Source organism: Hemiscyllium ocellatum, chromosome 19 (genome assembly GCF_020745735.1).
Source record: "Hemiscyllium ocellatum isolate sHemOce1 chromosome 19, sHemOce1.pat.X.cur, whole genome shotgun sequence".
NCBI classification, from domain to species: domain Eukaryota; kingdom Metazoa; phylum Chordata; class Chondrichthyes; order Orectolobiformes; family Hemiscylliidae; genus Hemiscyllium; species Hemiscyllium ocellatum.
The window spans coordinates 38781984-38809848 of NC_083419.1; the positions used below are offsets into that span (position 1 = coordinate 38781984).

Genomic DNA, 27865 nt, shown 5'->3' on the forward strand with positions numbered 1-27865 from the left:
TACTTCCTCACTGTAACAATTATGGCGTCACAGAGCAAGCACATCATTTTATCTTTCACAGCAACTACGTACACAAGCCTTTGTCCGAAATCCTTGGGGCCAGTTGTTTTTTTTTTGAATTTCGAATTTTTTCGGATTTCAGAATAAATGACATTTTCACGGTGAAATTTAAAAAATCTTACTGAACAGCAGACCCATGTGTGACTAGTACAAGTGCTAAGACACAATTGACTCCATTCAGTGCTGGGCTACGCCACCACGTTCACATCTGACGTTGGTCGAGTGGGCATGGAGTTGGGTCCCCTGTTCACACACCTAACAACCTTGTTATGTAGAAAAAAACTTCGAGAAAATCTTCAGATTTCATAGATTTTTGGATTTTGGAATTTTGGATAAAGGATTGTGTACTGCAATTCTTATTCTTCATTGAATGCTCTGTTCTTCCCTTAATGTTCTTTTCTTAGATTTTGACATGACTGGATTACCAGGAAAAATTTTTAAGATGGTACATAGATTTAAAAAGGTAATTTAGTAATTGTGGTCAAATAGGCAGAAGGCCACAACTCATACCCCAAAAGGCTGTATGTGGTCTTAAAGCTGGAGGTTCCCCATCCCTGGTTTCGACCATAAGACATAGGAGCAAATATATGGCCCATTGAGTCATTCAGTTAGATCATAGCTGATCTGATAATCCTCAACTCCACTTTCCTGCCTTTCCCCATATCCCTGGAATTCCTTACTGATTAAATACCTATATATCTTAGCCTTTATTTAATGAAACAGTCACAACAGCCTTTGCAGTAAGAAAAAGTCCACAGATTCGCTACTCTTGAGAGAAAAAAGAAATTTCCTTTATCTCTGTCTTAAATAGACAATTCTCTATTCTGAGATTATGCTCATGACCCTGGAATTCCCCCACAAAGGAAAAGCACTATTCAACATTTACTCTGTCAAGCCATTTATGAATCTTATATGTTTCTAAAGGTCATCTCTCATTCTTAATTTCAATGAGAATAGGTCCAAAATAGTCTACCATTCCTCATATGAAAATCCCTCCATCACTGATATCAACTTAGTCAACCTTCTCTAGACTGCCTCTAATGATTGTATGTCTTTACAGATTTCAGGGGATCAAAACTGTTCACAATATTCCAGCTGTGGTCTCACTAGTGCATTGTATAATTTTAGTAAGATATCCAGATTTTTATACTCCATTCCCTTTGAATTAAAGGCTTCCTTTTGAATTAAAAACCAACAGTATATCTGCCTTCCCTATTATCTGCTGAACTTTGCTAAACTTTTTTATGATTCAGGCAAAAGACCCCAAATCCCTCAGTGCTACAGGTTTCTACAGCCTTTTTCTTTGTTTGTTTGTGGGACATGGGCATTTGCCAAGTTTTTGCCACTCAATTTGTCCATATAGAATCATAGAGATGTACAGCATGGAAACAGACCCTTCGGTCCAACCCATCCATGCCGGCCAGATATCCCAACCCAATCTAGTCCCACCTGCCAGCACCTGGCCCATATACCTCCGAACCCTTCCTATTCATATACCCATCCAGATGCCTTTTAAATGTTGCAATTGTACCAGCCTCCAACACTTCCTCTGGCAGCTCATTCCATATACGTACCACTCTCTGTGGAAAAAGTTGTCCATTAGATCTCTTTTATATCTTTCCCCTCTCACCCTAAACCTATGCCCTCTAGTTCTGGACTCCCCGATCCCAGGGAAAAGACTTTGTCTACTTATCCTATCCATGCCCCTCATAATTTTGTAAACCTCTATAAGGTCACCCCTCCACCTTCGCGCTCCAGGGAAAACAGCCCGAGCCTCTCCCTATAGCTCAAATCCTCCAACCCTGGCAACATCCTTGTAAATCTTTTCTGAACCCTTTCAAGTCTCAACATTTTTCCGATAGGAAGGAGACCAGAATTGCACGTAATGTTCCAACAGTGGCCTAACCAATGTCCTGTAAGCCGCAACATGACCTCCCAACTCCTGTACTCAATAGTCTGACCAATAAAAGAAAGCATACCAACCGCCGCCTTCACTATCTTATCTATCTGCGACTCCACTTTCAAGGAGCTATGAACCTGCACTCCAAGGTCACTTTGTTCAGCAACACTCCCGAGGACCTTACCATTAAGTGTATAAATCCTGCTAAAATTTGCTTTCCCAAAATGTAGTACCTCACTTTTATCTGAATTAAACTCCATCTGCCACTTCTCAGCCCATTGGCCATCCGGTCCAGATCCTGTTGTAATCTGAGGTAACCTTCTTCGCTCTCCACTACAACTCCAATTTTGGTGTCATCTGCAAACGTATTAACTGTACCTCTTATGCTCACATCCAAATCATTGATATAGATGACAAAAAGTAGAGAACCCAGCACTGATCCTTGTGGCACTCCATTGGTCACAGGCCTCCAGTCTGAAAAACAACCCTCCACCACCACCCTCTGTCTTCTACCTTTGAGCCAGTTCTGTATCCAAATGGCTAGATCTTCCTTTACTCCATGAGATCTAATCTTGCTAACCAGTCTCCCGTGGGAAACCTTGTCAAACGCCTTACTGATATTCATATAGATAACATCTACTGCTCTGTCCTCATCAATCTTCTTTGTTCCTTCCTCAAAAAATTCAATCAGGTTTGTGAGACATGATTTCCCATGCACAAAGCCGTGTTGACTATCCCTAATCAGTCCTTGCCTTTCCAAATACATGTACATCCTCTCCCTCAGGATACCCTCCAACAGCTTGCCCACCACCAACGTCAGGCTCACTGGTCTATAGTTCCCTGGCTTGTCCTTACCACCCTTCTTAAACAGTGGCACCACGTTAGCCAACCTCCAGTCTTCTGGCACCTCACCTGTGACTGTCGATCAGCAAGAGGCCCATCAATCACTTCTCTAGCTTCCCACAGAGTTCTAGGGTACACCTGAACAGGCCCTAGGGATTTATCATTTCAAGACATACAGCACTTCCTCCTCTGTAACCTGGACATTTTGCAAGGTGACACCATCTATTTCGCTACTTTCTATATCTTCCATATCCTTTCCCACAGTAAATACTGAAGCAATATATTCGTTTAGTATCTTCCCCCATTTTCTGCGGCTTCACACAAAGGCCGCCTTGCTGATTTTTGAGGGGCCCTAATCTCTCCCTTGTTATCCTTTTGTCCTTAATGTATTTGTAAAAATTCTTTGGATTCTCCTTAATTCTATTTGCCAACGCTAGCTCATGTCCCATTTTTGCCCTCCTGATTTCTCACTTAAGTATACTCCTACTGCCTTTATACTCTTCTAAGAATTCACTCGATCTATTCCGTCTATCCCTTGCATATGCTTCCTTTTAGAACATAGAACATAGAAGGATACAGCGCAGTACAGGCCCTTCGGCCCTCGATGTTGCGCCGACCGAATCCTACCTAACCTATACTAGCCCAATAACTTCCAAATGCCTATCCAATGCCCGCTTAAATGACCATAAAGAAGGAGAGTTCACCACTGATACGGGCAGGGCATTCCATGAACTCACAACCCGCTGTGTGAAGAATCTACCCCTAACATCTGTCCTATACCTACCACCCCTTAATTTAAAGCTATGTCCCCTAGTAACACCTGACTCCATTAGCGGTAAAAGGTTCTTAGTATCTACCCTATCTAAACCCCTAATCATCTTATACACTTCTATCAGATCTCCCCTAAACCTTCTCTCCTCCAATGAGAACAGCCCCAAGTGCCTCAGCCTTTCCTCATAAGATTTTCCTACCATTCCAGGCAACATCCTGGTAAACCTCCTCTGCACTCGTTCTAAAGCTTCCACATCCTTCCTATAGTATGGCGACCAAAACTGCACACAATACTCCAGATGAGGCCTCACCAGAGTCTTATACAACTGCAACATGACCTCAGGACTCCGGAACTCAATTCCTCTGCCAATAAAGCCCAGTACACCATATGCCTTCCTCACAGCACTATTTACCTGGGTGGCAACTTTCAGAGATCTGTGTACATAGACACCAAGATCCCTCTGCTCATCCACACTACCAAGTAGCCTACCATTAGCCCAGTAATCCATCATCTTGTTATTCCTACCAAAGTGAACGACTTCGCTTTTATTTTAACCAAACCCTCAATTTCTTCAGTCATCCATCATTAGCTATACCTACTAGCCTTTCTTTTCACCCTGACAGGAATATACTTTCTCTGGATTCTCATTATCTCATTTTTGAAGGTTTCCTATTTTCCAGCCATCCGTTTACTTGCGAACATCTGTCCCCAATCAGCTTTTGAAAGTTCTTGCCTAATACCATCAAAATTGGCTTTTCTCCAATTTAGAACTTCAACAAGAACTTCAACTTTTAGATCTGGTCTATCCTATATCTCTGTAGACTTTGTCATCCTCACTACTTGTCTTCCTGCCTATTTTTATGTCATCTGCAAACTTAGTTATAATACATTCATTTCATCTATCCAAGTCATCAATATATATTTTAACTCATTGTGGGGCCAGCACTAATCCCTCTGTCTTGCACTAGTTACAGATTTCCACGCCTCTAAATAGCCCCTTTATCTCAACTCTCTGCCTTTTATTAGTTAGCCAAGGCACTACCCATGCTACTGTACTACCTTGATTACCATGAGTTATTTTGTGTGGTACCTTATTGGAAAATACAAATATAGTACATCTACCAATTCCTCTTTATCTATCCTGCTTGTCACTCCCTCAAAGAACTCTTAACAATTTTGTCATAGGCATGATTTCTGCTTCATGAAGCCCAGCGAACTCTGCATGATTTTATTATATATTTTTAAATGCTCTTCCATTACAGCCTCCTCACCTTTTTTTTATTAAAATAAAGGTATTATATAATGTTGAAGTATGAAAAATGTCTGTCTATCCAGTACAGGTTGTTGGATTTGCATATAGAGATGCAAGGGGTTGAAAGAGGTGTGGATGAGATTGACATCATCCAGTTCTATGTACACGTGAATTGTATTTATTTGTATGGTGTCACAGTGAAGCATTGTGTTGATGAGAAAGAGGAGAGACATGGACAGATCCTTGGGGGACTCCAGAGATAAAAGGGTGTGGGAATGGGGATAGACAGCCATTCCTGGTAATTGTCTACCTGTGACTGGGTAGTCAAGAATTGAACTAGCTTCCTGTAGTTCCACCTACATGAATGGTAATGGCAACATGTTGGAGGAATGGTCAACCATATCAAAGACCGTAGACTAGTTGAATAGTTGAAGAGGTATAATTGACCTACTTGCAAATAACATTTGGAGAGGAATTCTTATAAAATTTCTGTATTAAATTATGGTAACAGTGGATCTTCCTGTGCATTAAATGTTCTTAGTTGTGTGCAGGTGGTGTACATTAACTGCATTTTGACTTGAGCATGTAAATAGATGCTTATTAAAATGTGGTTGAATTGGGAGGTGAATGCTTGAAATGTTTACTTCTGTAACTAAATGCAAGTCCAAGTAAATATTAACTCTAGTCCTTTGTCACTACTGGCTTTCTGTAAAGTAACACAGCTCACAGGAAGTTGAACATTATAATGTGCATATCCCGATAAAATACAATGTCTCATGTGGAATTATGTATTCTGCCTGATTTAAAAAAAGTCAAAATTGGCTAAGCTAATTACTGTTCAGGCTAGAGGGTGAAACTTTGACTTTGTAGAAAAATATAATTCTCAATCAGCTAACATTGTAGTTCCAATATTTTCCATAAATTGAATTTGAGTACAGCATTACACTGTATGATATCTATGCTGTGGTGAACCAAAAATTTACACTGCAAGTCATTTTTGGAATGAATTTTCCTTGCTAATGATATAAATTATGCTTTGTAGTCCTTTGTACAAGTCAGTTCTGATATAACACGATAGCTCTGGTATCATGTGATCTCGTGTTATAAGAAATTGTGCTATAGCCATGCCATTTAAACCAATGGAGTCGGAATCACGTTATAGCCAATACAGGTAAGGAACGTTCGCGTTCTACAAATAATGGTTTAAATTCTTCAACTGCGTTAAAAGCAATTCGCGTTGAAGAAACATGTGTTCTAATACAACCAACTGTAATTATCAAGGGCATTGATTTATTGTTAATAAATGCAGCCAGTCTTCCAGATGTTTGCCTCTGGAATGAAAAGTTAAAAAGGGGAGCAAATTCCATTCTCACATCTGCATAGTTTACATTTCCTGAAAATTTCTGAGACTTTTCTCAGATTTCTCAGGCTTTCCTTGAGCCTGTGCTTGTAATAGCTGAGGTGCTTTAAGACTGGATTCGTGGGATGGAGGGAATGTTGGTGGTTAACGAATCTGGAGAAATATGATGCAGTTAGACCATTGGGTGGAAAGACTTTGATGCTTGGAAGCGAAGTAACATCTGATGCTTGTAGAGAGGTGTTAAAGGTAACATAGCAAGGGGGGCAGGGGGCTTTGCAATATGCCACAGTATTTGAAGTATTGGAAGGGATGTAGTGGGATGGACATAGACTGTTTAAATATTCAAATACTGATGTCATGACGAGTCCTTAGTGGGTTGTCACTAAGTATGGAAACTCTCCTTGGGAATCTTACAGGATAAGAGTAATGGAACCAGATGTTCAGGGTGCTTTGGACAAAAGGAGGGCAATAGAGGAATGATGCTGTGATATGTCTACTCAGCAAGGATTGGGAATGATGTGGGAGCTGTACAGGACAATAGTTAGGCCACTGTTGGAATATTGCGTGCAATTCTGGTCTCCTTCCTATTGGAAAGATGTCGTGAAATTTGAAAGGATTCAGAAAAGATTTACAAGATGTTGCCAGGGTTGGAGGATCTGAGCTACAGGGAGAGGCTGAACAGATTGGGGCTGTTTTCCCTGGAGCGTCGGAGGCTGAGGGGTGACCTTATAAAGGTTTACAAAATTATGAGGGGCATGGATAGGATAAATAGACAAAGTATTTTCCGTGTGGTTGGGGAGTCCAGAACTAGAGGGCATAGGTTTAGGGTGAGAGGGAAAAGATACAAAAGAGATCTAAGGGGCAACTTTTTCACGTAGAGAGTGGTACGTGTATGGAATGAGCTGCCAGAGGATGTGGTAATGGTTAGTACAATTGCAACATTTAACAGGCATCGGATGGGTCTGTGAATAGGAAGGGTTTGGAGTGATATGGGCCGGGTGCTGGCAGGTGGGACTAGATTGGATTGGGATATCTGGTTGGCATGGACAGGTTGGAACGAAGGGTCTGTTTCCATGCTGTTCATCTCTATGATTCAACTTCCCAAAAGTGAGTTTGAAGTGTAAACTTTGACCTGGAGCTATGACTCCTGTTATTGTTATAGAAATGCTAGTTTGTGTATGTATAAGTATGCAGTTCCCCATTGTGCATCACTGATATCCTAGTGGCTGGAGATTTTCTCTGAAACAAATCTGGATAAACATTCTATTACAATAAAGCACGTTTCGTTAATGAGAATTCGCTGTAACACGATTGATCAATTGGAGACACAGTTTCTAAACTGTGAACCTTTCAAGTGTGTATTGGTTACAATATGATTCTGGCCCCATTACTTTAAATGGTGCTGCTATTCTGCAATGTTGTTATAACACAGGATTTCACGAGAAGGAACTACCGCGTATTAACAGAACTGACTGTGTTCTGATATACTGGAAATATTACTTTTTGAAGCCATTATGAAATGACTAACTTGTTACATAATTTAGACTTTTAAATATATAAAAGCATGTTTAAACAGACATAAAGAAGGTGATGCTATGCTGAACTTAGCTGAACAATACATTTCTCAGAATTCAACAGCAGCAATAGACTTATTCCCTTTTTTCTCCTTCCTCTTCACTTTCTTAGTTGTTACAATAATTGTATCACATCAAGATGCTCCACCTACATAAATACATTATAACTGTGCAAGAATAAATGCTTTGTCCTTTGGGACAAATGGTCTTGATACAGACAGCACTTCTAGGTTTTATGTAAGTCATATTATAACTTGGAGGTGTGTAGATCCTTTGTTTACAATTCTGTCTTCCCTCTCATCTGATCACTAGGTTGTGACTCATGCTGCAGTATAATTCCAAAGCTACTTCAACCACTCTGCCAGCTTGTTTAAATGAATATTAGTCATACATCACCTCCAAACAAGTTTTTAATCTGAGTGGAATGCTCGCAGCCCCTGGTGAGAAGTTTGGAAAATAGTGTGAGATGGCCAGCGGGGAACCTCTCAACATCAAGAACAAAAGGCCCCATTTTCCAAACAAGTGTTCGATGGCAATTGAGATCTTGTTCTTGATCAGTGAGAGACTTACTTACATATATTAAAACGCATGAACATCACGTGATTAGTTAATCTTGCCTCATTTATATACAATTTTCCATTGTCCCACATGACAGATCGAAATGCGATGGCAACAATTCCTAACATGAAAGCCAGTGTGGTTACCTGTCTACTTAAGCTCACCATTTACTTCTCCAGACCTCAGTCATGAACCCCAGGTATGAACATCTCTGGGTATGCATTGTGGCAGCAGTGTCTCCACTGCACCCTAACCACTGGCCTTGTGCCAGCTTCATTATCTGTAATCCACTGGCAGTACAGCTGTGTACTTCAATGCTGCACTTTGGAATCCATCAATACCTTTTCACTGGAACAATGCTGCAGGAACAGGCACCCGTCTCAAGGTTTGGATCTGGGTGCATTCTCACTTTCTTGGTGCTCGCTCTCACTTTGTGCATACCTCGATGCTCACAGCATCCATGCCTTGTTTTGACTTGTCTTTTATGCTTTGCCGCCTTACCTGAACTTATAGGCTAATGGTACTTTTTCTTGACTTGCTTTTTAGAGTAGACACAAAGCCAGGCAGTTTGTCATGGTTGTCAGCAGTGAGCAGTCAAGACAGTCAGGTTTCTGTGCAGGTTCATGCAATGTCAATCTGGCATATTCACCAAGTGTCCATGTCTCAAAATCTAAGGGGTTTCAAAGTCTTCAGTCAAACCAAGGGCTTGCTGTCAGTCAGAGGGTCCCACAGGGGATATTATTTTGTTAGGGACATTGGGGAAATCAATGCTTGGGATTGGGGTCAGCAACCTGAGACGCAAAGGGAACAAGAGTAGTGAAACGAGGAGGGGGAATGCCACTGTTTTAGTCATCCATGATGTACGTGCAACTCAGATGCACTGCAACAGCTGCAGCATATTCAATGTTAAACGTTCAGTTAGGACACAGATGAATGAAGCTGTGAGTTTCCTTCTGGTAACAATAGTAGCAACGATAGCACTTCCTGTCACACAACTGATAAATGGAAAATTTCACTTCTGTAATTTTAGACCTTCCCCTCATTGTTAGTCATGTTTTAAGCATTCATTATAAGTATTTGCAACACAAATTCATCTAAAAATCATTATTAATCAGTGATTCTAAACATTACACTGATTTTATTGCATTAGGTAAAAAAAACAGACCTTACTGTTTCTGGCATTTTGCAGTTATCACAATCTCATACCATGATGGTTTACTTGTCTACGAGTATGGCTTCATAATTGGTTTGGAAGGTCCTGAAATTAAGTGGTGACTTTCTTCTGTATTTAGTGTATTTTCTAACACAAGTTACACTTTAACTGTGTTATTGTGAAAATATTTTTTTAAAAAGTTGTCTATATTGATTGATTCAGTTGATTATGCTTTATTTTAATAATAATCGCTTGCTACCATCTATGACAACTGAAGTACAAATTGAATGCAAAATGCTTATAGAAAATACATACTTGACACAAGTCAATTCAATATAGATGCACAATTTTAGAAGAACAGATACATACCATACATTACTCTGGTATTGAAGTCTGGTTGTTTCCTTCTTTAAGAGGCAAGAACCCATTATATCAAGCTATGAAGCAAAGTTCAGTAAACTTGTAATTTGTGGAATCAAACCAGGAAAATATGAGAATGAAAATATATGACTTCTTGTGGTAGCATATTATTGAACCAATTGGATCTTATTCACATCCTTTCAGGAAAAGCAATCTGGCATCCATATCTGGTATGACTTCCATGTGATTTTAGTCCCATACTGTGTAATTGGGTTTGAAAGCCCTCTGATGTGGCTTGATAAACCAAACATTTGTGTAAGTGTTGTTCCCCACCCTTCCTCAGGGCATTTAGAAGTAGGTAATAAATGTAATTGAGCCTGTATTACCCACATTCCAACATTAAATAAGTTGTACGAGCTGATGCTACAGTACACAATGTTCAGGAAACCTAATTTGATTCTGATTCAAATAAGTGGAATTATTTGAGTAAGTACAAAATTCTTCAGAATTTTGCTAATTTTATTGTAATATTGCTAGAACTGGGGAACAATAATCCTTCTTTAGCAATATGAATAGACTTCAGTCTCATTAAATGTTGCACTTCATTCTGTGGAATGCTGTATATTTGGGACACTAAGTTACGTTTTTGGAAGATCACTAAATTGCATTGCCCTGCTTATTTTGCCAATATGCTGAGAAAAAGCTTTTGTTTTACATTCTTAGTTGCTGGGTTCATAGAAGATGAATGGTGACTGTAATATTCAAAGACTCAGATCGATTACCATATGTAAAGCTCGAACATACGATTTTTTGAAAACAGTATTAAAAACGTATGTTTATAGTGCCATAAATGGTGAGCTATTCAATCATTAATAGTTGGAAGGTGTCATTCTCCATTTCCTGTGGAACTTTTTTTAGCATGGTACATTTTATTTGGACAACTCTTACCTCAGCAAGAGAATAAAGGGAGAGAAGTTTGTTCATAGAGCGATGATACGCTTTGAATCATTTTGCATTAAATATTTGCTCTGGAAACTCTTGAAAAGCAGCTTTAAAAAATGGTAATTTTGTAGATGTCCATCTTAATTCTGCTATCAGTGTTCTGTTAGAATTGTGTTTGCAATGTACTTAATTACTACCCTTGCACCAGTTCTGATTTTCAGTTAATTATTAATTCTGGCCATCTGACTGTTAAATATTTAATTAAACATTTGAATTAAACGTCTATATTAATACCTTTTGTTCAAATTCATGGCTGAATTAATCAATAACAAAAGTTACCTTTGCTTGTTTTTCTGTGTTTTCTTGCCATTTTCATTCACTTATAAGTGAGGAATATCTGGCAGCCCAAAACTCAGTTTTTAACATCTTGTACAGCATCATAATCTCTAACTCATGCCCAGCACTCTCTTTGATCAGCATCAAGCTGGGAAACTAATGTGTCATAGGGTTTGCCAGGAGTCACAGAATTGACATGAGCCAATTTGATACAAATATGCAATGTAGCTGATCATAGAACTCTTGCATACTAATAAGAAAAAGTAGCATATTGTAGTGAGACATGGAACAATATTCTGTAGCCTTGCAGAAGTTTTGGAATCATAGGAATTGATAGACAACAGCAGACCAAAGTCAGTCCTGTTTGCCTTTAACCACTGTGGTGGTTGGACGATATAGATGAAGAACAAATTGCTGACTAGTCATAACAATCAATCTCTCTGGGATTTGGTGGGAGAAGGAAATGGGCTGCCTAGCTGTAATGTTCAGCTGCTAATTTTAAAGTCTGCTAAGGTTTTACATGCAGAAGTGATCACAGGTGGTACAGTAGGAACAGCAGCATATTGGTTATGCTACAGTATTCGTAATTCAGAGTGACTAGTTACATTCCCACCACGAAAGCTGGAGAATTTAAACTCACTGAAACAGATCTGGAATAGTGGTGATTGTGGTGCAACCGAACTGTCAAAAACTCATCTGCTTCACTAGTTTCCTGCAAGGCAGGCAATCTGCCAACCTTGCTCACGCCTTCTTACGGATTGTCCCAGAGAAAATCTCTGGGACACCCGCACCCATCAAACCCACCACTCTCTGGCTGAATACTTCAACTCCCCCTCCCACTCTGTCAAATACATGCAGGTCCTGGGCCTCGTCCACTGCCAAACTGTTACCAGCCGACGCCTGGAGGAAGAACACCTCATGTACTGCCTTGGGACCCTGCAACCACATGGGATAAATGTCCTCATTTCCCCTCTCCCAACATTATCCCAGGTCCAAGCCTCCAACTCAGTACCGCCCTCCTAACTTGTTCATCACTGCCCCCCGACCTATCACCTTCTCCCTCACCTTTATCCACCTATCACTTTCTCAGCTACCCATCCCATCCCCTCCCTTTTATCTCTTAGCCCTGTCCAACAAGCCTTGTTCCTGATGAAGGGCTTATGCTCGGAACATCGATTCTCCTGCTGCTCGGATGTTGCCTGACCTGCTGTGCTTTTCCCGGCAACACACTCTCGACTCACCTCTGGTCTATGTGACTTGCCCACTGAAATTGCCAAGGGAAGTGCTCTCCCATTTTCAAGGAGGTGACTATCACCTTCATGAGTGCAATTGCTGCAAAGCCTGTGTTTTACTCTGCAAAATATGATAGGTTATCTGAAGGCATGGGGTTCATTACTGATCAATTTTAAAAGATTGTTCATTTGTGATTTAGGTGTATTTTGTACATGAAATATGTTTAGACTGTGATCACTGCTCTCAAAAGGTTATATACAATAGATTTCAAACCAGAAAATCTGGAAAGTGAAGGTGAATTAAACATGCTTTTATGGAAAAAAACCTTTTCATGATTCTTGTCCAGGAGTAATTGTTCCTTTTTGAGGCTTGAGATTTCTAGTGCATGGTTGTTACCAATGTTCCTTTTTCAGGAACTATAGATTTCAAAAATGGAGAGACCGGAAACCAGTGCTTTCAAAGATGTTATACTGAGAATACTGGATGGCACAATGTTTTCAAAGATTTTGTTTCTTTTCACCACCTGAAATCCAGAATTGAATCAATTCCAAATGCATGGAATGAAAATCTCCTCTGTTTTACAAAATGCTCTGAGTTTATGCAAATTAGATCTTCCCAATGGTTCCCATCCTCTTGCTGTAGAATAAATTGTTGTGATCATTTAAAGTTTGTCCTGATGAGTGCAAGTTCCAGCATGTCTCTCTTTTCAATGAATAAAGAAATGGCAAGACATTAAAAATATTACTGGGACTTAAAGTTGATTAATGTCTTCGGCTTGATGGTTTGCATCCCAGATCTTTAAAAATGGTTGTCATGGACTAATGAGTGCAATTGTTTTGATTTTCCAGAATTCCTGAAAATCCAGATCAATTGCAGTGGTTTAAAAGGGAGAAAATGTAATCTCATTATTCAAGGAAGAAGGGGGAGAGAGAGGAAACTGTGAGCTATAGACCGTTAGCCTGCAATTTTATAGAGTGTTGACACAATTAGCTTGGAGTATTGCATACAGTTTCAAGTCCTTACCTAAGAAAGGACATCTTATCTTGGTGGGAAGGCAACAAGACTTCATCACACTAGCTCTTAGGAAAATCACGTCTATGAAGAGAGACTGCGTAGCTTTGGTCTATTTTCCCCAATGTATGGCATAATGAGAAGAACTTTCAATGAAGCATATCAAATTCTTAAGGGCCTTTGAAGGCATAAATCCGTGATGTATTTCCCTGCCTTAACAGTCCAGAATTAGGGATTTGATTTATTGTTGTCACATGTACCTAACCGCAATGAAAATTTTTGTTTTGCAAGTTGTATAGGTGGGAACCATAGCATACAAGAACGTAAGGATCATCGTGTTCAGTTGATCAAGGTACATAAGATTAAAGCTGAACAGGATGTGCACAAAAGCAAGATCAACATTAGGTTTGAAATTAGAGCGGTCTATTCAGCAGTCTAATAACCGTAGGGAAGAAGCTGTTCTTGAACCTGTTGGTGTGATTGTTTAAGCTTCTGTATCTTCTGTCTGAATGAAGAGGTTGGAAGAGAGTATTACTAGGATGGGAGGGGTCTTTAATTACTTTGGCCTTTCCACGGCAAGGAGAAGTGCAGATAGAGTCCATGGATGGGAGGTTGGCTTTCATGATAGTCTGGGCTGTGTACACAATTTTCTGTAGTTTCTTACAATCCTGGGCAGAGCAGTTGCTGTACCAAGGCTTTTCTGCACCTAGATAGAATGCATTCTAACATGCATCTGTAAAAGTTGTTGGTGATGGTCCTTATGGACCTGCCGAACTTCTTAAGCATCCTTAAGAATACGCTTTGTTGTGACACAGCATCAGAGCAAATGATCAGTCATTAACTGAGATGAGGACAATTTTTTTCACAAAAATGTAAAATCACGCATTAAGAATCTATAATTCTCTGACAGAATTCTAAGTCATTAAGTTATTCAAGCAAGAGACCAATTAACTTTGGATACTGCGTGATGTGGAGATAGTGTGAGAAGGTGGAGTTTAGATAGATAATCATCAATTTGTTTTGAATGATGAAACAAGCTCAAGGAGCTAAATGGGCGATTCCTTTTGGTGCTGCATGTATTCTTCTGTTTTTAAACTGGCCTGACATGGCAGTTGCAAGAACAGGGCAAACGCTGAGTATCTCCAACAAATGATTTGCCACTCCCCACCTTCGTCTCTTGACACCCCACATGCCGAGAATTAGTGCTCACCTGGATGAGTGCAGCATCAAGAACATTTTAACTTCAATACCATGTAGAACAGAATTTGGTCACTCCCACTCAATTCAATATCTATCCCTCTTTATAAAGGACATTAATTCAGACATTAATGGCACTGTATAAATGCAGGCAATTTCTGTGAAGAGGATTTGTTGCATGAAGAGGATATAATAAAAGAGCTAAATAGATTTACTGTTTTCCTGCTTCATCTGTTAAGAATTTTAGGAGAGCAACCTCTGTGCAATGCTTTTAAAATATGAAATCTTAAAAGGGGCTCATGTCTGAAATGTTGCCAGTTCCATGAAAGTTGGGCCATCTTGATTAATGCATAGAACCAATAAACGGTGAACCACGTGCCAACTGTGCTTTTTAATGTGGAGATGTTTTTAATTATTAACAGATCATCACAAACTGATCTAAAATACATTAGCTCCTATTTGAAGTAGTTTTATTAGCATTACAGTAACCACTTCTTCAGACAGTGATGCATGCTGCTTTGTTACAACTTCTGTTAAATGCAAATGAACATCTGTTCTTGCAATTATGGGCTCCAGAAATTTGTTAATATTGCAGAGCATGAAAGTGAAGATACTTATAAATGAGCAAAACTTTTAAATAAAAATAAGTGCATCATGTTGGATCATGTGGATTATATTGGGGAAAATTAAGATAATTTAAACTTTGCAGATACAACCTAAAGGTCTGTTTAAACAAAACACAGTTTATGATTAAAGTACCATGAACAATTTACATTATCCACATGTCATGCCCAGTAAAGAGCCATATTCATAACTCTGAAGATGCAAACTCCTTCAATTTGACTATCAAAAGTGGATAATTACTGCTAAAATGGCCACTGAGAGTCTACTGCCAACTGTTCGATTTCTACAAATAAAATCAACTTCTGTCTGAAGCTGTTTCTGGAAAGTTATCAAAATGTAAATGATACCCAAAACTCAATAACCTACCCATCTGATATGCCTTTATCTCCAAGGTCAGCATCCCACAAAGAAGGGTGCAGAGAAACCAGTTTGTTGACAAGTGTGAACATCTACAATTGTGTAGCACTGGCTTCTAACATCTAATTGTGTGGGCAGTGGAAGCTCTGCTCTTATGGTCACATTATCGAAACTGAGCTATCTTCCTACTCCAACAATCAGACAGGAAAGTGTCCGTCTGGGAACCAACAGGACAAAAGAGGGACCAAAACTCCTGTCAGTAGATTAGAAACATGCCAACAACAATCCAGCTCAGGCAGCAGGAAGGCAATAAATTCATTTTTACCTGCAAGGGTTCACCTTTGCAAATCACCCATAGCCTCATCTGGAGCTTCAGAGACTTCCAACTTCCCTTCACCTTCAGGGAAGGTGCCCATCCAACCTACTCCATGTAGTGCCTAAAAGACTCAATTTGCTTCTTGTATTCTATTAATAAACTAATAGCATGCTTTGTTCTTTAGAGTCCATCCTTTATGCATGTTCGTGTGTTGTTGATTGTATTTGCATTTTGGAGTGTGTGAAGAAGGGGGGGGGGTGTTATTGCAGACAATTGAGGAGAAAGGGGAAAAGTTATCTCTTAATTTCTTTTCCGCATCCATAATACATGGCAATGAAGACAGAATTATTGAATTATATGTGACATAAAAATAACACTGGAGAAAATGATGGTGACAGTGAAAATGGGCAAATTTCTTGCTTTTTTGGGAACTAGCTTCAAAATAGTTTGAAATCACAATGTACCCTGAATTGTACTGTGACAGGTTTATGATGCACTAAAAATTATAATTTGAGATATTTAGTCAAATGCTAGTGAATGTTTATAGTTGATGGTTGCACTTTTAATGTTTTTTTTTAAATTGTATGGTTCATTCATATAGTTTTATTTTACTTTATTTTTGACAACACCATGTAAAAAAGACTTTTAAAATCAAGGATTATGAAAGGAACCACTGCACCTTTTGAAAACAAGTTACTGAAACTCATTGTGAATTGTGCTGAGTTGTGTCTAGATTGCTGGTTTGTTTCAAGTGGTGAGGGAGGAGAGGTACGTTGGCATGGCATTGGGTTGTGTATGTGGTGTGAGATTTGGCCAGCGGCAGAGTACAGAATTGATTTGTGCAATTGTGAGCAGTTATGGATGCTGGAAGTCATCAGCCTGATGATAACTCACTGGTTGTTGGGCAGCAGAACACCTGCTTTGTGTGAACAATTCAGAGGCATAGGTGTCCAGACTAAAAGGAGCAGGGTCTGTGTCAATATCTCTGCAGCAAAGTAACTCAAGCCTGGAGACAGTCAATTAATCTTTCCCATCATTCGCTGTTAGATGTTGCCTTCAACTAGTAAATAAGAGACTTTATAATTAGAGTACCAGTTGCCCTGTGCCTCTGGCAAAGAAGTGAAAGATTCCACTTGGAGAAATGAAGCTCTTGGTAAGCAAAAGAAATATATCATCAAATGCTGTGGACTAGTGCTTTTGAACGATTTCCTTGAAGTTTTTCCTCCATCCGCAACACCAGATTTTTTCAATTATTTTTATGGAATGTGAGTTTTTATTTCATATTTTTATTTATCTGTGCCCAGAATCTGAGTCCATCAGATAGGTAAGTTGGAGGCTTTGCATACTTTTAATCAAATCATTAACTTTTGTGGTGACTCTAGGAGCCATGAGTCTCAAGAATCAGTGTACTTTTCCAATTGGGTCATAACATCACAAAATTTCTTCCTTTTAATCTTCCTCTCCTGGCCTGAGTGAGTAGTGGTAGATGATGCCTCCATTGTTCTTGATTTGTCTGAGGTCTTTGACATGATTCACAACACCATCCTCCTTCAACTTCTCACCTGGTTCCATTTTAATTTACCTAATTATGACCAGGGTATTATTTGCAATGTTTTCGCTTCCTGCTGCCCATATTCCCCAGGGATCTGTCCTTGGAAATTTCAGTGACATCAGCTGAAGACACAGTCAGTTTTCACCGAACAAACCTGGATCCATCTGCCAATACTTCACTTGACTCACTCTATGTTGCTAAGTTAGCAAACCGTTTGTCTGACATCGTCAGATTCCTAAGTTGTGAATGTGATTTCCAAGAAGGCCTTTAGTGATAGGAGTTTTATTAATTGATAGAAATTTGAGGAATGTGTCCTGTCAAATTTGATTACAGATCCTTAAAAATTATAAAATAAAAATTATGCTAAATACATAAAGGTGAGCAATTGTTTATGGAATTTTGGAGCCAATGCTAAATTCTTTGTGTTACTGATCTTTGGTTGAGTATTGGTTGGGTCTAACAAATAAAGATTTTGGCCTTAATATAGTGTGTATTGCAACCATAGAGATGCTGGTGATATACCCATCAATAAGCATCAAATAAGTTGACAGCCCCTTTGACTTTGACATCCACTGTCACAATGTCCATGTCAACAAATAGAAGGCTACAAACATCAGCAGCAATCTATCTGTTTAAGAACAGCCTCCCGCTGTACTGTTTCTGAAAGATATCCAATAAGTTTTGCTAACTTTTAGACTAGGTTTAGATTTATTCAAGCAAAACACTGCTTTACCTCCTATCTTCCAACTTTTCTATCTGCTTATTTTGGATAATAAGGCTATAATTCCATCCAAAGCAATGAAACAAAAGACCGTAGGGTGGTAAGCTGAGAGATTTCGTCAAGACAAAAGGCAAAAACCCATTGGGAATATACTAAATAGAACAGCATACCAACTCTGTCCTTTCGATCTGTCTGCTAAAAGTCAGACATGTAGTATCCCAGTTGTATTTGGTGGATTTGGCACTGGGTGGGGAAGTTAAAATCACACTGGCATCCTTTTGCATCTTAGGATCCCAATTTGCATACATTCAGGAGGCTTGGACCTTAATTAAATGATGACCTTAATGTGTATTGAGTTGGAAGAGATGGAAGAGGTCTTGAATGAGTACTTTTCAGTATTTACAAATGAGAGGGAGCGTATTGTTGAAGGGTGGGTCAGTATGAAACGGACTGGTAAGCTAGAGGAGATACTTGTTAGGAAGGAAGATGTGTTGGGCATTTTGAAAAACTTGAGGATAGACAAGTCCCCTGAGCCTGACGGGATATATCCTAGGATTATGTGGGAAGCAAGAGAGGAAGTTGCAGAGCCGTTGGCAATGATCTTTTCGTCTTCACTGTCAACGGGGGTGGTGCCAGGGACTGGAGAGTGGCGAATGTTGTGCCCCTGTTCAAAAAAGGAAATAGGGATAACCCCAGGAATTACAGGCCAGTTAGTCTTACTTCGGTGGTAGGCAAAGTAATGGAAAGGGTACAGAGGGATAGGATTTATGAGTATCTGGAAAGACACTGCTTGATTAGGGACAGCCAACACGGAATTGTGAGGGGTAGGTCTTGCCTTACAAGTCTTATTGAATTCTTTGAGGAGGTGACCAAGCATGTGGATGAGGGTAGAGCAGTGGATGTAGTGTACATGGATTTTAGTAAGGCATTTGATAAGGTTCCCCATGGTAGGTTTATGTGGAAAATCAGGAGGCATGGGATAGTGGGAATTTTGGCCAGTTAGATAGAGAACTGGCTAACCGGTCGAAGTCAGAGTGGTGGTAGATGGTAAATATTCAGCCTGGAGCCCAGTTACAAGTGGAGTTCCGCAGGGAGCAGTTCTGGGTCCTCTGCTGTTTGTAATTTTTATTAATGACTTGGAAGAGGGAGTCGAAGGGTGGGTCAGTAAATTTGCAGATGATACGAAGATAGGTGGAGTTGTGGATAGTAAGAAGGGCTGTTGTCAGCTGCAAAGGGACTTAGATATGATGCAGAGCTGGGCTGAGGAGTGGCAGATGGAATTCAACCCTGTCAAGTGTGAGGTTGTCCATTTTGGAAGGACAAATAAGAATGCGGTATACAGGGTTAATGGTAGGGTTCTTAGGAAGGTGGAGGAGCAAAGGATCTTGTGGTCTATGTTCATAGCTCTTTGAAAGTTGCCACTCGGGCGGATAGAGCTTGTAAGAAGGCCTATGGTATATCAGTGTTCATTAGAAGAGGAATTGATTTCAAGAGTCGTGAGGTGATGTTGCAGCTTTACAGGACCTTGGTAAGGCCACATTTGGAGTACTGTGTGCAGTTCTGGTCACCTCACTTTAGGAAAGATGTGGAAGCTTTGGAGAGGGTGCAGAGGAGATTTACCAGGCTGTTGCCTGGAATGGAGAATAGGTCGTGCGAGGATAGGTTGAGAGTGCTAGGCCTTTTTGTCATTGGAACGGTGAAGGATGAGGGGTGACTTGATACAGGTTTATAAGATGATCAGGGGAATAGATAGACAGTCAGAGACTTTTTCCCAGGGTACAACAGAGTGTTACAAGAGGACATAAATTTAAGGTGAAGGGTGGAAGGTATAGGGGGATGTCAGGGGTAGGTTCTTTACCCAGAGAGTGGTGGGGGCATGGAATGCGCTGCCTGTGGGAGTGGCAGTCAGAATCATTGGTGACCTTTAAGCGGCAATTGGATAGGTACATGGATAGGTGCTTAAGCTAGGACAAATGTTCGGCACAACATCGTGGGCCGAAGGGCCTGTTCTGTGCTGTATTGTTAAAAAGGCGGCCAGAATAATTACAATAGGTTAAGGTCTACTAAGATCAAATTATTCGTTTTATTGACTTATGAATTCAGTTGGGTTAAAATGGCCATTTTGTTTGCACAATATTATACATTTTTTTTTCAAGCAATAATTGAAAAAAATGTGACATGGCCTTCAGCACATGTACGAGATCTGACTGACAGCAAGTCTTCATTATAGAGAGTGACAATATTCTAAAAGTAAGCATTGGCTGTCAGGTGCTTTGAGGCTGTCTGGTAGTCATGTAAAATGATATAAATGCAAGTATTTTATTTTTAAACAATAGTAACACACCAATCATCATTTTAAAAGATGCGACAGTTAATTGTGCATTTTGGTTTTGACTCCTTGCCATGAAATGAGTCTTCAGATTCATTTGATGTGGCTTGCAGGGGTGAGCAGGAGCCCATATGGAAGAAGCTAGGGGGTAGACAGAATAAAGTAAGAATCGAGTCTGAGCCTAGAATACAAGTCACTACTAGAATGATGATCTTTAATCTAGAGCAATCAACCAACAAATTTATTTTCTTTTGCTTAAAACAATAAAACTAAATTGGCTAAATTGTCACTAAATTACTCCATGCACTTAGCAACTACAACTAGGAATTTGGGAACAAATATTTTAGCCCATCATCTACAATGGGCAGGAGGCACTGCACAGGGGAAGTGAATTGAAGGGTGAAACAAAACAGCTGTAGTCTTTGTACTGTGTAGGGATTAGTTGTTGGACTTTTTTGGGTGACCTTTGTGAATAGCCAGCAAGAATAAAGCAGTATTAGTTATTGAACATGCTTGATACCAGTAAAAAGCAAGAAAAGGAGGGAGAGCATGAACTATTCCTTACCTCTTTTGAGTTTTGTGCAAAGTTTTGGAAAGAGTTGATTATTCTCTTTGTCAGTTTTGAAATTGCTAAAGCTTTTAGTTATACCCTGATCATTTTGTCTGTTTTCGATGTTGTCTATAGGTGGATTTGCTACATTTTCATCTAGCTTCTCAGGCCTCTGTGAAGGAAAATCTGCTCTAGTACCAACAAGCATTTCACAGCCATGCTTACCTGTAACCAACACTGGTCCAACTCGCATTCTTCCTCATCTTTACCTTGGTTGTCAACGAGATGTATTAAACAGGGTAAGGAGTGTAGCTGCCAGTGTACACAAACCTTTGATTCTGCACAATGTAGCACTCACTGTAATTAATTGATTTAATTTCCTACTAAAGTGATGTTTTACTACTTGTTTTGTGTATTTGCGCCAATAAATGTACCACAAAAAGGAAACAAATGGAGCAAGACTGATTTGATTCAAAGCATACCCACTTCCAACGTTAAAATTGAGTTCACGGTGTTTTGAGAATTTACAGATCTGAGTTAGAATTAAACTAAACAAAGTTCCAGTTTGTGATAATCATATAATTTGATTTGCACTGAATAGTAATTATATATTTTCTGTTTTACTTCAAATATAGGAGCTAATGCAGCAGATTGATATTGGCTATGTACTCAATGCAAGTAACACATGCCCAAAACCTGACTTTATCCCAGAGAGTCACTTCCTACGAGTTCCAGTCAATGACAGCTTTTGCGAGAAGATTTTGCCTTGGCTGGACAAATCAGTAGAATTTATAGGTCAGTGGGGACTTTTTATTTTCTTGTTTCTTAAATAAATTGTAATACATGCTTTGGGGTAATTTTGATTATGCTTTCATGTTGTGACTCTGAGACTTCCTGATTATAATTGTCCTTCATTCAGGAAGGAGATAGATGTGTGAGAAGAACTTAAGAGCTTGGGTGCTTTACCCTATTGTGACTGCTTCCCTCCTCCACAGTGGAATGTTGTACTTTCCATTTGACACCGCTTCGTAAAACTGAGATTAGGATCTCTGAGAAATTGCAAATGTAAATCTACATTAGATCATCAGAATGGAAACAATAAAATCTGTTATTTTGATCTTTCAGCAAATAAATATTTAAGTCCAACTTTTCCCAAAAATAACTAGTTTACAAATTAGAAGATGAAGTAAGGCTTTAGGGAGGGGCTGAATAGGCTGGGGCATCCAAAGCTGAGCAGAGACCTCATAGATGTTTATATCATCATGAAGGGCATGGATTGGGTTGTTATGAACCAGGCCAGACCCCCTCAAAACATTTCCAGAAAGTAGCCCAGACCCTAACTTTACTAGTTGTTTTAAGCAGGTGGAAAGTAGTTATTCCAGAAGAGGTGCTGCTGGTCAAACCACTTCATTTTAAATAAAACAGAATTTATTTACAAGATTACCGGATGAAACACAAACAAAAGAGAACAATGCAGAATAACCTAACCTATCCGAAAACCCAACAGATTATCCCAACTTAATGATGCTGTTTAATGATGCTCGCAACAATCCCCATAAACACTCTTTGGCACAAAAGGTAAAATCAAGCACAGAGTCTTACAGGAGAGAAGTCAGAGAGAGGGGACAACTTAGAACACCTCCTTCCAAGTCAAAAACTGTCTGACTGCTTTCAGTGAATAGCCAGGCTGCCAAAACCAGAGAAAAGCTGATCTGGGAGAACTGGCCACTCCCCTTTCATTGCACAAATTTTCTTTCCTAAAACTTGAAAGCCTTTTTCCTGAGACAGTATCTGTTAGCTATAATCAAATTGGCCCTAAAACAATTAAAAAACCCAGACTTTTTGGAACCTGTGTTTTGACCTCCTGAAAAAAAAAGGACAACATCATCACAGGGTGAATAGTCAAGGTATTTTTCCCAGGGTAGGGGAGTCCAAAACTGGATGGCATACATTTAAAGTAAGGGCAAAAGATTTAAAAGAGACCTGAGGGGCAACCTTTTCACCCACAGGGTGATGCCTGTATGGAATGAGCTGCCAGTGGAAGTGGAGCAGGTGGGTACAATTACATCATTTAAAGGGTATCTGGATGGGTACATGGGTAGAAAGTGTTTAGAGGGATATGGACCAAGTGCTGGCATTTGGGACTAAATCAGTTTAGCATATCTGGTTAGCATGGATGAGTTGAACCAAAGGGTCTGTTTCTATGCTGTATAACTTTAGACAGACTATTCAGCTCCTTGAGCTGGCTCTACCATTCAGTGACATCATGGTGCTCTTAGTGTTTCAGATTTCAGATTCTACATTCCCCTCTTCCCCGATAACCTTTGATTCCCTTGGTCAACAAGAATCTTACTCCACTTTTCAAAAAAAAAATTCAATCACCATCTGTTTGTTGCTTTGAGACTGTGTTCAAAATCGCAGAATCCTGAGGAAAAAGTAAATGGTTGTGTAAAGCTGGTTGCTGTACAATTTTTCTGGAATTTTCTTTGTTTATTGATTGATCCAATTGATTGTTAGCGCACTCCAAGCAGAGAAAAAAATACCCATTGATCCATTTTGTAGATAAGTTTAATTTTCTTTCATCTTTTTGCACTTACTCACTGAAGTGGTTTATTTTCCAAACATTGCCCAGCTATTTAAATGAACGTTCATTATGTGGTCAACCTACCAGCTACTGTTCCTCATGCTTTCTTTCAGGCCTTCATAGATCTGGGATTGACAAAGATGGATTGCAGGAATAGTAATCCATGAGTTAATTAACAACAAAAGCTTGACATGGCACTTGCATACATGCATGAGCATCATCTAGCAACTAGGCAATTACGTGAAGGGACGCACACCAATGTGAATAATACTGTTATTTTATGAAATTATATAGAGTTCAGACTAATCTTCTAAATAAGAGTAGAGTGTTCGATGTCATAGATTAGAAATTGTACCTAATCCCAGTTTTTAAAAACTGAGAACATTGCTAAAGTGCCTTCTTCATTTCAATTCTAGAGAAAGCAAAGGCATCAAATGGATGCGTGTTGGTGCACTGCTTGGCTGGAATTTCCCGTTCTGCCACTATTGCCATAGCTTATATAATGAAGAGAATGGATATGTCACTAGATGAAGCTTATAGGTAAGAAGTATTATGTTATCAGTTCAGTAGTTTATGTGGAGATTTTGTTATTGACTCATAATGTAAACATAATAACAAATGTAAAGATATGGAGATGTGTATTTTATTGGAATAGTCACTAATTAAAAAACAATCTAATCCTTCAAAATAGTTGGGAGATGGCAGTAATGTGGTTGGTGTGTCAAGTGGTACTGACCTTCATCAATAGCAACTATTAAATATTAGAAAACTGGTAATTGTTGAGTTTGATAATGGTGGCATTCCTTGTTACGAATTCACTTTGGTTATAATTTGGAAAAACATCACTAAGTGGTTATGGTGGATGTGTTCTGCTTTTTGTGGTAAGTCATACCTCATTTATACAGCATTGCAACGAAATTAAAGTTGTCATAGCTCTCATGCTGCAGTTATAGGGCTGCACTCATGAGAGAGAGAAAGAGAGAGATGATGACTGGTAGTGGTTTAGCCTAAGGGTCAAAATGCCTCAGGCAAGGGAAAAGATTGATCAGAGTCTTTCATGGTAACTTCAACTGATGCAGGTATAGAATCCATTCTGTTAGTGTCACTCTGCATTGCAAGCTATTAACCCCTGGAGGCTAGTTTCGCTGTGGACATTTCAGGTCCCATAACCATACTGTCTCTTGTGCACTTACTTTTCTGCACATAACATGAAAAGTTAAATTGGCTGGACTCCACCATTCATAATAGGGGGCACTTAGTAGAATCATGCATTGAGCAGTTCAACTTTATCTCCTCAATTGCTGGAATTAGTCATAATTGAGGATCGGGTTATCCATATGGTCTTGAGACTAGAAATCTTAAGGGCAAACACCAGAAATTCAATGAGACTATCATAATAGACTTCTGACTTGGACACCACACCCTATCTAAATGGGACAAATGTTTGAGTCACTTGACTAGAATTGAACATCTTGTCTTGATTTGATGCCTGGATATTGTCTTTGTGTTTATTAAGTTCTAATTTAACGTTTGCTATTCTGTAGCAACTATTTTAAGAAGTCTGGAAAGTCATCCAGCTGTAAAAAGCCATTTGACTGGCCAAACAGGTGTATGCCTGGACTACGGTACATGGGAGTATATGGACAGAGTCTTTCACGAGTAAACATGCTTGTCTTTGCCTCAAATCCCTCACTGTCAATGAGCTAATATGCAGTGCAAACTGGCAATATTCCAACCAATAAAAGGGGAGATGTATTTACATGATTTGCTTCAGCCTATGGCCACATCTTAGGTACAAGTTCATAATGGGATTGGTGAAACTAGCATTGGACAAAATATAAAAGGAAAATCCCAGGGGGATTAAGAACAAAGATCCAGAGAGAGGAATGAGGGGTCATGCTACCAGGACAGATAATTTGCAGATCATAGCACTTGTTAAAACAGGAAGCTTTTCAAAGAAATGAGAGGAAAACTTGATGTGGTTATAATAATCAGGTAGAAGGGGGAATAGCTAGCATTATTTGAACATAGACAATAAATCACTCTTAATCTTGTCTCAGCCTGGTGTTGAGGCAAGGACCATCCTGGAGAGTATTGGAGAGGAAGGCAGTGGTTTCACTGACAGTTGTTTATATTGGGACCCAAATGTGTTCAACAATAGGCAAGAGGTCCTTTTTGAGAGAAAATTTTTGTTTAAAGACTGAGTTGTCTTCATATTATCTGATACAGATATAAATTAATAAGTATATTTAGAGGTAAAAGAAATAGCTGAAGGAGTGGTATCAAAGAAGAACTTCATTTCAATAGATACTAGCTAGCACAAGTACTAAGCTAGGAAAACTATGCATCTTTCTGGAAAGGCAGTCAAAAAGACTTAAAAATTGAAGGGCAGGCTGTCAAGTTGTGAAGGGGAGTTCAAATCCTGCCAATGAATTTGAAATCATTGAAAATCTAGAATTAAGAGTCTAATGATGATGAATCTGCTGTTGATTGTCAGAAAAATGTCCTTCATGTCCTACATGTGACTCCAGACCCACATCAATGTGGTTGACTCTTAATTGCCCTCAGTGCAATTATGGATGGACAGTAAATGGGGGCCTCACCAAGAACATCCTTATCCTGTGAAATGAATTTTTAAAAATCTTTACTAGTAGTTCAAAAACAAATTAAACAAGTAGCAGAGACAATACTGGCAGAAGAAAGAAAATACCTTAAGACTGTAATGGGATTTTGTGTGTATAAACCCCTGTGTAGCTACTGTGAAATGTTGGAATGTATTTATGTAGAGGTTAGACACCATATGCAGCCCGTCATTTTTAAGATAAGCTCAACAGAAAGATATTGAATTTGAGTGATTATGTTCAGGATAGATTGTTCCAAAATCAAAGACCAGCCTATTAAATAGAATGAGCCCAATTTGTTTAACTGCCTAGTATTGTATGGACCATTTTTCTAATAGTGGCTGTAATATAGTAATGTGATGTTTTAGGTTTCTCTTTCAAAACCAATTCCTAAGACTTGAAATCTAGGTAATGCTGACTTCAACCTGATGAAGTAGTGACTTTTTGGATAAAATTGCAGGTGGTCAGTGAACATGCTGCAAATCTCCAATTTCAAGATTTTTGTTATAAATGTTCAATCATAGGTCAAACATAACTAAACAGGTCACATTAACTAATGCAAAAAATGTCTCCATTTACACAATGCCTAGAGTCACTCTCAGCTCAAGCATTTTAGCCTGTCATAGCAGAGGTCCAGAGTCCTTTTGTCGATCATTCCACTCAGCTCACTTTTTTTTTGTAGCATACTTCGGTGACTGTCCATTTCAAAGCATCTTGCTTGTCCGTTGCTTCCCCGCAGCAGTAGCTTCTTTGCTTTACATCTTAAAGAGCTGCTGTCCAGTTTCTATGAAATGTTCTGAAAAGGTGTTAAAACTAGCACACACCCCTTGAAAACCTTGTTGAACTCTCTCTCTATGGTAACCAGATCACAAACAGGTTCATTTGAATAAAGACCTAATTACATATACACCTTGTAAAGCTCAGAGTTGATGGCAGGGGGTGTTTTTTTAAAAAAAAAGGTCTTGATGCAATACAAAACTCAAAGGGTGAGCACCATAAAACAAAATTACATACATGTGAAGAGAAACAAATAGTATAGGATGGATGAAGCAGACAAAACTTGCCAGGGAAAACAAATCTTCCACAATTAGGAAAAAGAAATGGTTAAGAACAATGCACATTGCATAAAAACTAAATGATGCTATAAATAATGACATTAAAGTAAGGAAATGGCATATGTAGAAGAGATTAGCATATCAGAAAACCCAAAGGAATGTAATAACGTAGTTTCTGCAAAATTGTTTTGATGGACAAAAAGGCACTAAAAAAATGTCTACTCTCAAGGAGAAGATATTTTACAATGAAACTTTTTTTAGGAAGCAGAAACTGTTCCTGTATTTTAAAGGAGGAGAAACCAGGTCATAACTTCCCAATGAGAAATGTTTGGTTAAAGACTTTGTAATTAAGGAAAGAATGACTTAAATTTTCAGCTAAAAAAATGAGGTCTGCAGATGCTGGAGATCACAGTTGAAAATGTGTTGCTGGTTAAAGCACAGCAGGTCAGGCAGCATCCAAGGAATAGGAAATTCGACGTTTCGGGCATAAGCCCTTCATCAGGAATGAGGAGAGGGTGCCAGGCAGGCTAAGATAAAAGGTAGGGAGGAGGGGCGATGGAGATGTGATAGGTGGAAGGAGGTCAAGGTGAGGGTAATAGGCCGGA

The 27865-nt window shown here is 39.2% G+C and overlaps 1 protein-coding gene across 2 annotated transcripts in view; it reads left to right on the forward strand.

The window, feature by feature from the left end:
* The window catches only part of dusp16 (dual specificity phosphatase 16), a 100539-nt gene that overhangs the window by 67372 nt on the left and 5302 nt on the right, over positions 1-27865 (forward strand). For both annotated transcript variants that reach the window (XM_060839833.1, XM_060839834.1), the window contains exons 4-6: positions 21136-21299; positions 21636-21795; positions 24001-24124. In XM_060839833.1, coding sequence (XP_060695816.1) covers positions 21136-21299; positions 21636-21795; positions 24001-24124 — 448 coding nt within the window. The remainder of the gene's footprint in view (positions 1-21135; positions 21300-21635; positions 21796-24000; positions 24125-27865) is intronic.